We start from the raw sequence: 12,586 nt of genomic DNA, 5'->3' as shown, positions 1-12,586 counted from the left end.
TGTATAATGAGTTGGTCCAGCATACTGGCCCTTGGCCACAAGCACAGAGCTCATAAGCTTTTCACACATATACCTTTAACTGTCTGTTGAGTAAAAGTTTTTGTAAACATATCCAGTCAGCTCCAAAATATGACAAGCTCATCAAATCATCTTACACATCAAGTTGGTTTAGCGTTCTTCGAATGATTCACCTTTCTGTTCCAGACAAAGGTGTTTGACAAGCTCCATGAGTCACCATGGTACTCAGTAATCTGAGTACATAAGTACTATTATGGTTACATACCTCCCATTGAAAAGCATTTTATTAAACATATGCTATTATTTCAAGTTTATATCACGCTGTCGTGAAGTATACTGCTGCAACATTCGGCAGAGTTGACGACTTTCCCTTTAAGATCGCTCTGCAGCGCACCACACTTCCACCAAGGAGAATCTCCCCTTGTTCCTAATATGGACATGGCAGGCCTGCCTTAAAGGGGCGAGGGGAGGGCAGGGGAGGGGGACAGACTGTAACAAACTTGAGGACTGGAGGCCGTTTCTATTTGGAAAGCTGCACAGTCACAGCATAATCAGAGTGGAACGGAACTGAAGCGCTAACAACTTGATCCTGCACTACAGCTCAGCCAGGAGCGTCGCCACAGCTGCAATACTGTTGAGAAGCCAGTGGTTTACCCTCGACGCGGATCGTTTTGGATAAGACATTCGACTCTCTTTTACCTGAAGAAAATCAGTTTGAACGGGATGCCCATGGAATAGATGCACTGATTCAGACAAACGAGTGAATTCTTTTTTTTTTCCTTTAGTGCTGGCAATCTGGAAATCTGGAATTCTGACACCTGTCAGCAAAGCGATTCAGAAAAATCGACCCGCCTATCACTTCTTTAGGAGAATATCATTTTAGGAACACAAGTGTTATTTTTCACTGATTGCAAATGACTTGAATCCCACTTAATGATAAAATAGCTCTACAGTTATTTAGTGGACTAGGCAACAGTGAACTGAATCCCTGCTTTTTACAACGTGTTAAGGGGTTCACACACTTCATTACTAGAATGTAGATATAAATTAGATAATATAAACCTGACTTTTTTAAAGTCAAGCGGAGAATTTCGCGACGCTCTCCGTGGAGAGTCAACTCGTTCAAAAACATCATTAAGGCTTGTTTGGACACTACTCTCTGCGCTAAAGGAGTCTGAAGGAGCCAGTGCGTTCTCCCTGCAGCGCTGTCCCGCGCGCTGAAGTGCTGAGGAGCGACCACGTCCAGCGCGCGCCCATAAATGCCCAGCCGATCGCGGGGTCTCGAGGATGGGCGGCAAGAAGAGCTCGTGCATTCTGCTGCTCGCAGCGTTTGCGGCATTCCTGCGGCTTGGTAGCGCTGAGGTAAGACTTGTCTGTTGTCATCCGTTGACAGCTTTTACCTGGTGTTCCTTTGCCACTACTTAGAATTGCCGGTCTCCCCCTTACTTCCTCACCTGAAGTTAGGGGTAAATCCTTAGCACATGTTTTGTTTTTCCATCACGATAAAGGTGAGTTCTCATTAACTTGGTGACGGAACGGTCAGTCAAATTGAAGGTCTGTCAGAATGTACGATGTTGCAGTCGCCTCATGATGGCATCTGTCCTTCTGCTCCTCTGTCACCTGCATGCAGTGTGTGTTCAGTTCTCCACTGGCAGTGCGCCACACCACTGTTATCGCTATTAATTACACCGTTTCCATTTACAGTGGGTTCCTGTTAAACTTCCGTTCACGTTAATTGGATTTTGAACGTATGTTGTTTGTATGCACTTCAGTCAAGCGGGCCGTGACATTTCATTGAGCCTGTATGAAATATAACCTGGCTGAGTTCCCGGACCTCTTGCCAAAACCCATCGCTCAGTCCTCTCACGCCAAAAGCATCTTTGTCATGAGGCGCTAACTTTCCTGTCCAAAGATCATTGATATTCACCATTTATTAAATGCACTCATACGCAGGATAAAACAAAGAAGCTATAGCCATCGATCTCAATCAGGCTTGCGCCCGTGAAAATACTAGTTAATAGATGTGTTTAAGATGGCACGGTCAGATATGTAGCACAGTTATGTATTTACGAAAGAGACCAAACATTTTGAAGTGCTTAATTAAAATGTGTCATCATTTGTGATTGTATGAAGAGCTTCCCAATAACCACACTGTAGATGTGATGGCAGCCAGAACAATGTAGGCTGAGTGCACTGAAACCAGAGAGATAATAGATATACAAGTTCATTCAGAAGAGTATGAACTCTTACTTGGAATTCTGCATGAAAAGGATCTGTAGCAATTGCATCCATTTCCAGTATGACCATGGCTGTTGTAATCCCCCCCCCCCCCCCACCACCACCCTTCATGTCTTCAGGCTTTGAGGGTGTTGAAAGTGGCCACATATGTGAGACTAATAATGTGAGAGCTCGGCTTCAGTCCGGCTTTTTAATGAGCACTCAGAGAGGCAGAAGTGAAGAAAAATGCAAAAATTGTTCCTTTTTACCGCAATCTTTCATATACAGGTTTGGCCTGAGGTCAGGGTGAAGTATCATTTGTCTTGACTTTAACTGACAAACAAGGGACGATTGTCATTGCATCTTTTATAGGCCGCAGGCATTAACTCCCCTGTTTATGTAAGAACAGGAGAGTAAAAATCACCATAATCTGTTTGCAGATTTTATCGACCAAAGCCCAAAAACACATAAGATTATTTGGGGCTTTAAAGCGCTCAAGGGTATTAAAATGTCCTCTGTGAGTGAGTATTCATGGATGGGAATATGATGGTACCAGATATGATTGGAATGAGTCCCAAAACAAATGCTCAATTGATATGTCTTGTGCCACATCCACTGTGAGCTATTGAACCTAAGCAGATTGTAGTGTATATAAATCAACTGAAGCAGAGAAATCGATTACTGGCAAAATCACTAGCTCATTGTATACGGAGCCAATGCTACACATTGATGGCCTCTCCCTCCCTCGCTCTCTCTCCCTCTCCCTCCCTCTCTGTCTCTCTGTTTCTCATCCCTTCTGTTCTCTGTGGCTCTCTGACAGTTAGATAAATAGGGTGATGTCAGATCAGGCCGTGGAGAAATGGCTGTAAGCTGTGTTTTAAATCAAATGCACTTTTCCAGTCCTCCCATGTGTTATCTGTCCATCCATCATCTACCTACCCATTTCTATGACAGGCGGAATTCATGCATCCTGTGTGTGTGTGTGTGTGTGTGTGTGTGTGTGTGTGTGTGTTTGTGTGTGTGTGTGTGTGTGTGTGTGTGTCTGCTGCAGGTGTGTCTCTCACACACACACACACACACACACACACACTCACACTCACACACACACACACACACTCACACTCACACACACACACACACACTCACACACACACACACACATACACACACACACACACACACACACATAGGATTGTGGAGTGTCTGAATGTGTGTTTACTTCTGCCAAGTATAAAGATAAAGTGTTTCTTTCTGTCTGGATCCACAGTTCTGGCCGTTTGCCATAGGTCTTGGTGTCGGAGTATGAATGTGTATGGGGGGTTAGATTGGGTGCTGTTCATGTCTATGTATCTGTGTAAGTATGTAGGGGTGTGGGTGTGTGTGCATATGCCAGCAGTTACACAGGCAGCTCCATAATTCTATGCAATTACCTCAAACCTTTCTCTCTGGACACCCATTCCAGTTTGGTCCACTTCTCCTTTAATCCCCCTAAGGGTGGCAGGCTGATGTCATCTGATTGGCACCTAAGACACATCTGGTGGAAAGACTAACACAACTTTAGACACACCTGTACACACACTAACAAATACACACACAGAGACATACAAAACACACACACACACACACACACACACACACACACACACACACACACACACACACACACACACACACACACACATACACACACACAAACACACACACATGCACAAACACACAATGTCAATGGTTGCACTTTTCAGAAAAACACAATTGATAATGCAGAATCAAATAACCAACGTTCTATGAACTTAATTTTCATATAATTTAATTTTATATAATGTTTTAATACATAATACAATATTATTATTTTGCCCCAGATTATTTTGTTTTATATTATTTAGTGCAAAAAAATGTCAGATAGACCTTGTCAAATCTCTTTTGACAACATTCACACTTGTGTGTGTGTGTGTGTGTGTGTGTGTGTGTGTGTGTGTGTGTGTGTGTGTGTGCTGGCTTAACAGACCCAAACACATGCACAGCATGGTGTACTGGTCAATTCATTGATCATTTTAATGGTGCAATCACACAACCATCTCTCTCTCTCTCTCTCTCTCTCTCTCTTGCACACACAGCTGACAGCAGTATGGAGCGTGTGATAAACAGTCCACTCCCTGTGAAATGCTGACGCTTGAGCTGTTCCACTGTCAGAACCCCTCATCTGACAAGGGAGGGAAGGCTTCCTCCTTAATGCCGTGTCATACATTTTGAAAAGATAGAGGAACAACACCACAAAAGATTCCTGAGAAAATAACTCATGAGTGGAGGCTGTGTGAATTCTGCACGCAGTCATTTTTCCTAAGTGCAGATTTCCCCCCGTCACACAGCGGATCTATTGAGTAGCCATGGGCAGAGGAGGAATAATCTGGTCTTTATAGTCCGTCTCCTCTTCAGCCAGGACGGGGAGAGGGGATATTTAGGACTAAATGGAGCCTGGGTCCAGTGGTTTTGCTCTCGGAGTCTCAGGATAGTTAGACTGGGTCAAACACTAGTCAAATGTAAACAGGTGTGTGACAGATCTGACCACCTTCTACCATTTACATGCACAGACAGGTTTACCACACAAAACAACTATACACACGCACACACACATACACACACACACACAGTCATTTATGTGTGTGTGTGTGTGTGTGTATAGTTGCTTTGTTTGGCAGTTGCTTGGGGTGATGTGTTTGTGTGTTGTGCTTCACTTTGCTTTAGTAGTCGGCCACATGACAGTGAGCACACTGTATGCACCCGGCCTCCCAGTGTGTGTGTGTGTGTATGTGTGTGTGTGTGTGTGTGTGTGTGTGTGTGTGTGTGTGTGTGTGTTTATCAGGAGAGAGCAGGCTGATTATGACTAACTCAAATTAAAATAGAGGCTGAATGTTGAAGGGTAAAAACATCTATTAACACGGACTTCCTTTTTCTGTTTTCCTTTGGTTTCAGAGGAAACCCTTGCTCTCAGATATAGCACTGAGCATGCAAACACATATTCACAATACACATAGAATACACATACTTACACACACACACACACACACACACCCAAACACACACACACACACACACACACACACACACTCTCTGATTTAACACTGAGCATGCAAACTCATATTCACAATACACATGAAATACACATACACACGTACACACTTGCATGCACACACAGATATTCAAACACATGCACATGCTACACACTCTCTCACAGACACACACACTCTCACACACACTCACACACTCTCACACCCAGTAATTTAACCTCTGCTCTCTACCTATATTTTCTCATGGAAACTTGCAACATTTTTACAGATGGATTCTTGTCAGGATAAGTGGCACCCTTTCATGTTCTGTGGCTGCAGGCAATCTGTGTAGGGCTCAGTGTATGACATACTAACCCTCCCTCCCTCTCTCTCCCGCTCTCTCCCTCTCTCTCTCTCTCTCTACCTCTTTTCCTCTGTTAGGGCGACCCACTCCCTCCTTCCCTGGTGGATATGGTAAGGGACAGCCCCATTTCCTCTATAGAAGACTTAAAGAAGGTGCTGGACACTGACTCCGTAGGTAAAGCTCTTTTATCTGTCTCTGTAACACACACACACACACACACACACACACACACACACACACACACAGCGACAGTAACACACATACACACACACACACACACACACATCTGAAAAGCTCTTTTCTCCGTCTAAGAGAGAGACAGAAAGGAGAGCGTAGAGGCTGTCACTCCACTTAACCCAGTGCCCGCTCTCCTGTGTGTGCAAAAACCAAATGTACGGATGAGCAGGAGGACTCTAACCGCAGGCCAGCTCCAATAAATCGCTCACGGGTATTTTGGTCTCAAAGATGGCATTCGCACATTTGCTCAGCGACTGGCACCCGAACATTGACTCTATCCACCCACACAGAACAAAGTGCAACTCATTGCAGACATACTCTATTCAAACACTCAGGCCTAAAAGACACAGACACAAACACACACACACACACACACACACACACACACACACACACACACACGCGCACACACACACACACACACACACACACACACACACACACACACACACACACACACATTCACACACCAACCGCACACTAAACTAGTGTGTAGGGTGAATGGTAGCTGGAGGAGTATTTTGAATGCAGTGAGCAGCTGCGTCTCTAAGGGAGAGAGAGACAGGGCTGGGTAGCAGTAGCGGCAGCAGCAACAGGAAGGCCTCAGTATGTGGAATGCCCAGGGAGTGAGTGGATTTGGGTGCTAATGGTAATATTTACATGGACAAGCAGCCAGGAGAAAACAGGAGACAATACCATTGACCTTGAGCTCAGGCTCCACTCTCCGTTTACAGACCCAAAGACACACACAAGGCCACGCCATTGTTCTCCTGTACCGGAATCCTGTGTGTGTGTGTGTGTGTGTGTGTGGGTGTGTGTGTATGTGTGTGTGTGTGTGTGTGTGTGTGTATGTGTGTGTGTGTGTGTGTGTGTGTGTGTGTCTGTAAGGGTCCCACCCCTCTCCCACACAACAATGGGCACTGATTCCATATTTATATCACTGTGTTTTTGACCCCAACATACTCAACATCAAGTCTAAAACACACACAGATATACAGACAGAGGCACTCCTCTCTCTCTTTCTTTCTCTCTATCACACACACACCTAGTATAAAAAGTTAAATATGAAAAAAGTTTAATATAACAAAAGTTAAATTAAAGTATACGAATAACATTGCAGTGGCAGGAGTGGATCAGATAGTATAAATATGCAGACAGACACGCGTGCAGACAGACAGACAGACAGACAGCACACACACAGAGACAGACAGGCATCTGTCTGGAAGTCTGAGTGACTCTGGAACAGAAGTTGTCATTGTGTACTGAACTATCCCACTACGCTATATCACAAACATAGACATAGACACAAACACAGACATCTACAAACTCACACCATTTTCTTCTCTCTAGGACTGAGTTAGATACACGCGCATAAGTAAATACACATACGCACACACATACACACACACACATAGCCTCTCTCTCTTTTTCTCTCTCTCTCTCTCACACACACACACACACACTCTCTCTCTCTCTCTCTGTCACACACACACACACACACACACACACACACACACACACACACACACACACACACACACACACAGAGAGACTCACATGCTATATTTGTACTTTCATATCTCTGTTCACACACATTCCTTACTGTGTGGCAGACAGACTGTGGGGAGAAATAGCAGCGATTGTTACAATCAGACAATTTCCTTTATGTGGCCAAACAATGTCAGGCTTTAGGAGCCAGACTCCCTCACGGGCCCACAAATCCTCTCTGCCTCCGAGAGCTCTGTGTTTTATATCTCAGACACACTTAGAATCCCATGGAAAGAACTAGAATAGACCAGAATGAAGTCAGTCTATGGCGGAAACAATGTTCATATGACTGAACCTCCTGCCTTTCCTCACGCTCTCTTGTCCCTTGTCATTAAACAGAGGAGGAATCAGACAATCAGACGGTCAATGAAATCCACCCCAGCGAGGCTCATCATCGGGTTCCCAGAAGCCTCAGTGAGTATTGTCACTCTTGAATCTCATAATCTTTGTGTTCACATTGTCAATGAAGTGTGTGTGTAGACATACTGACTTCCAGTCATGTCTACTGGTGGGGCTTGTGGCACCATCCTGTCTCTGAGTTTGGGCCACTCACACAAACACTCACACACATTCACACACACTGACGCATATTTACACACACTCACACACATTCACACACACTCACATACATTCACACACACTCAGACACATTCACACACACTCACACATATTTACACACACTCACACACATTCACACACACTCACACATATTTACACAAACTCACGCACACACATTCACACACACTCAAACACACACTCACACATATTTACACACACTCACACACACCCACACACACTCACACACATTTACACAAACTTACGCACACATTCACGTACACACATTCACTCACATGCACTCACATGCACTCTATCCACACACATTTAATGCACTTACTTGCACTATTCTTCAAGATCTTTGTAATGTATTTGTAGTTACATCTTAAATTGCCTTAGATGAACTTTACCACATATTTTATTTTGTGAAATATGTTGTGTCTTCATCTGTTTTGCAGTGTTATGCCTAGCTAACCTCTCTCTCTCTCTCTCTCTCTCTCTCTCTCTCTCTCTCTCTGTCCTCCTGTTGTAGTAGCGAATGCTGAGCCGGCGCAGCAGGCTGCGTGTAAGGTGCGGACGGAGGTGCTGGAGGTGACGCGCTCCATGCACGACCGCACCAACGCTCACTTCATGCTGTGGCCGCTCTGTGTGGAGGTGCAGCGCTGCTCAGGCTGCTGCAACGGACGCACCTTGGAGTGTGTACCTGTCCTCACAGAGATCAGGCAGCTGCAGGTACACACACACACACACACACACACACACACACAAATAGACATACCCACACACACACACACAAACAAACACACACACACACACACACACACACACACACACACACACACACTTACAGATGCACATACACATACCTGTCCTCACGGAGATCAGGCAGCTGGAGGTACACACACACACACACACACACACACACACACACACAAACAGATGCACATACACATGCGTGTATCTGAGACAAACACAGTTTGTGTCGTTTCATAGTGTGTTTAGATTTCACTGGCAAACACTTACCTTGGGTTCTTATGTAACAGCCAGATTGGTGACACCACCTCATCTACATATACTCTAAGGAATGTGCCTTCATGCCTCTGATTTAATCATTAACCCGTCTCCAAGGAAGCCGTCCCTAAAATAAATCTTGAAGTTAATATTTAACACCCAGCCCAGACTAATGCAGATGTGACTTCATCAGAGTGTTGATGCCCAGGCCTAATGTCGCGTAGGTGTCTGAGCTGACAGAAAGAGTCACAGCCCTCTCTCTGCTCCGTTCTTTCAGATGACCAAGATCACGTACGTCAACATGCGGGCGCACTTTGAGAAGGTCATCATACCGGTGGAGGACCATGTGAGGTGCGGCTGCCAGGCTCTGACCATGCCCCACGCCCCTCGCACCTCCACGCCCAGGAGGCTCCAGCTCACGCCCCCGCCCCCTCCGGCCCCCCGCCTGGCTCACAAACCGGCCCAGCCGCCGCCTCCGCCACACAGCCAGAACAAGGACGACCTGCACCGGCACGACGTGCTGAAGCACAACCAGCGTCTGCACCTGGAGGAGCGTGGTGACGCCCAGGACCGGGTCTGGCAGAACAAGTACAGCCTCTCGCACACTGCCGGAGAGCCCCACCACACACCGGTGCGCATGGACTACCAGGCCCAGCCACAGCACCCCCCCACACACACAGACCACCACCAGCCTCCTCCTCAGCACCCCCTGACCCACACACAGCCTGAAGAAGGGGCGCACACCGGCACGACCACATCTGGGGCCCACCAGGCCCTCGGCAACGGCGGACAACAGGAAGACGGGAGGCAGCCGCCGTTCCATCACAGCAGCGGAGACGACAACACCAGACACACACAGGGCGGGGCGCATCATCAGCATCAGCAGCCCAACTACAAGCAGTACCATCACCAGTACCCCCAGCCCAACTACAGGCTGACCGTGGAGGAGACGCAGCGGTATCAGCCCACGCAGTCGGGCACTCACATGCTCCGGGATGATGCCACCACGCCCCAGCAGCCACAGCCTGGACCAGACTACCACCACCACGGCCAGCCAGACGCCCCCCTTCACCACCACAGGCAGTCAGACATGGCCAGTCATCCACACAGCCAATCAGAAGGGAGTAGTCATCACAGCGGGTCAGAGGGGAGTAGTCCGTTCGACAGCCAGCCAGAGGTCACCGACAGTCTGAGAACGCAGGAGGACACGGAGGAGGAGAAGAGAAGGAGGTTACACATTGAGGAGCTAGAAAAGGAGGAGAGACAACAGGATGTGAAGTCAGTGGTTCATCAAGACAAGCATCATAGTCATCAGCCACAGCCCCAAAGCCAGCCTCAGACCTCCACCCAGAGAACAGGTGAGTGTGTCCACAACGGCCTGCTGTTCTCCAGTGATGCAGTCTGGGTAGTTTGGCCTGCTGTTCTCCAGTGATGCAGTCTGGGTAGTTTGGCCTGCTGTTCTCCAGTGATGTACTGTGGGTAGTTTGGCCTGCTGTTCTCCAGTGATGTACTGTGGGTAGTTTGGCCTGCTGTTCTCCAGTGATGCAGTCTGGGTAGTTTGGCCTGCTGTTCTCCAGTGATGCAGTCTGGGTAGTTTGGCCTGCTGTTCTCCAGTGATGCAGTCTGGGTAGTTTGGCCTGCTGTTCTCCAGTGATGCAGTCTGGGTAGTTTGGCCTGCTGTTCTCCAGTGATGCAGTCTGGGTAGTTTGGCCTGCTGTTCTCCAGTGATGCAGTCTGGGTAGTTTGGCCTGCTGTTCTCCAGTGATGTACTGTGGGTAGTTTGGCCTGCTGTTCTCCAGTGATGTACTGTGGGTAGTTTGGCCAAACTCACACTTTTTTATGAATCTTCTAAAGCGTCCCGGTCTCTAATTTGAGCTCTTCTGGAGTAATGTGGCCTTATCTCCAGTCCAAACATGGCCCTTAATGTAATTAGCCAGACTTCCTGTCATTCTTCCCAGTTGCCGCTGAATACGTCAATGGAATGGATACGCTGCAAATTTCCATGCACTGTCAAACCCATTTGGAGGGCAATTAACTTTCCTTTTATACACATTCTAACACACTCTATCTCCCCCCACCCCCACCACCCCTTCTCTTCTCTGTTTGCCTCCGCAGTGACAGACGCTCCAACCACGCTCCAGCCGCCCAGCGAGTCTCCGCGACCCCACACCACCCCGCGACCACCGCCCCCACGCAGGCGACGCCGCAAGCACCGCAGGAGACTCAGCAAGGCCACCATGAGAGCCATGATCATGTAGGTACCACCGAGAGAGAGAGAGAGAGAGAGAGAGAGAGATAGAATGGGAGAGAGAGAGAGAGAGAGGGAGAGAGAGAGATAAGAGATCACAGAATGCCAAACGAACTGTATGTTTGTTGTTATTTTTGGAATATTCTTTTGTTGATTTGTTGATTATTTTTAATCAACTCTGTTCATTTTATTTTTGTCCTTCTGTATGTGTATGTAATATGTATGTGTTGAATCAGCTTTGGCAATAGTGTTAAAAAACATTCATGCTAATAAAGCTTCTTTGAATTGAATTGAATTGAGAGAGAGAGAGGGGGAGAGATGAGAGAGAGAGAGAGAATGGGAGAGAGAGAGAGGGAGAGAGAGAGAGAGAAGGAGAGGGAGAGAGAGGCGGGGGGGAGAGAGAGAGACCAGGTGTGGACCACATTTGAGGCTTTTTAGTCAAGATTTAGTCCCAATTTTCAATAAAATCAAATATTTACATTTCAGTTGATCTTAATCCATATGTCTGATGTGTATTTTCTGACTCCTGTATTTCCCTTACTCACACAGGGTAATGTCCTAATGGCAACCAGCTCAGGGAAGAGGAACACATGGGATTCAAGGAGAAAGACTGGAATTAAGACCTAGCGACAACCCATGCTAACAACGCACCTTGAAGCAGCCATTTGTATCCAGCGGGTCTGAAATGTCTCCACATTCACCAATGCAGAGGACATGACCATGCAGTGCCCTGCCTCTGACCTATGATCTGCAACCCTTAGCCTGATCTACATGACACAGAGGAGTGGAGCTGGAAGGGACCCTCTCTGACTCCATGCACACACCCTGTTCAGTTCGAACTACTATGGCCAGTGTTTTCATTCTCTCTTTCGCTATCTTGGCTTCCATCTTCATCTGGCTACTCCGTATGTGGCTCTAGACCTGTTCTCTGTGGAAGAGTGAGAGATACGGACGGGGACTGGTAAGGACCTAGACTGCTGACTGGAATACCTTCTGGATTCCTGGGCTAAACTGGAAGGCCTGGAGCTCATTCATTTTTGGCCTCGCCCGATGGATAAGAGCTCCTGATCTCTGTGAAAGACACTCAGGACTTTCTTTGAAAAGCAAACATGGGATACAGATGCATGCGGTATTAAGTGCTCACCATGCCTCGCTGTCGCTTGTTGTTTAAGTCGAGCCTCAAACACTGGAAGTTTAAACACTGGATTTTTATGCATTCTCAGACTGATGCATATAAAAGAAAAATAAGCAGTTTTTGTGTCGCAAATTCTTCAAAAAATACAAATGAAAGAAATATCAATGTTATCACATCGTTAGGATAGCATGCCTCGTGATATACTGTAT

The 12,586-nt window shown here is 46.8% G+C and overlaps 1 protein-coding gene across 2 annotated transcripts in view; it reads left to right on the top strand.

Annotated features, from left to right (window-relative positions):
* Positions 1-586: 586 nt before the first annotated feature.
* The window catches only part of pdgfba (platelet-derived growth factor beta polypeptide a), a gene marked incomplete at its 3' end in the record, with an annotated part of 12,390 nt that continues 390 nt past the window's right edge, over positions 587-12,586 (top strand). Inside the window, exons 1-7 of one of the 2 annotated variants that reach the window (XM_080857021.1) lie at positions 587-1,380; positions 5,721-5,817; positions 7,768-7,842; positions 8,516-8,715; positions 9,272-10,352; positions 11,110-11,248; positions 11,792-12,586. The exon at positions 11,792-12,586 is cut by the window's right edge and continues 390 nt beyond it. In XM_080857021.1, the coding sequence (XP_080713147.1) occupies positions 1,306-1,380; positions 5,721-5,817; positions 7,768-7,842; positions 8,516-8,715; positions 9,272-10,352; positions 11,110-11,248; positions 11,792-11,804 (1,680 nt within the window). In that variant the 5' untranslated portion in view covers positions 587-1,305. Of the gene's footprint in view, positions 1,381-5,720; positions 5,818-7,767; positions 7,843-8,515; positions 8,716-9,271; positions 10,353-11,109; positions 11,253-11,791 lie in introns of those variants that run through there. The other variant, XM_080857022.1, reaches the window with a different exon arrangement.

Source organism: Sprattus sprattus, assembly GCF_963457725.1.
Source record: "Sprattus sprattus genome assembly, chromosome: 1".
In the NCBI taxonomy this organism is placed as follows: domain Eukaryota; kingdom Metazoa; phylum Chordata; class Actinopteri; order Clupeiformes; family Clupeidae; genus Sprattus; species Sprattus sprattus.
Note: the sequence above shows the minus strand (reverse complement) of the source record. Positions and strands in the feature narration are given on the sequence as shown.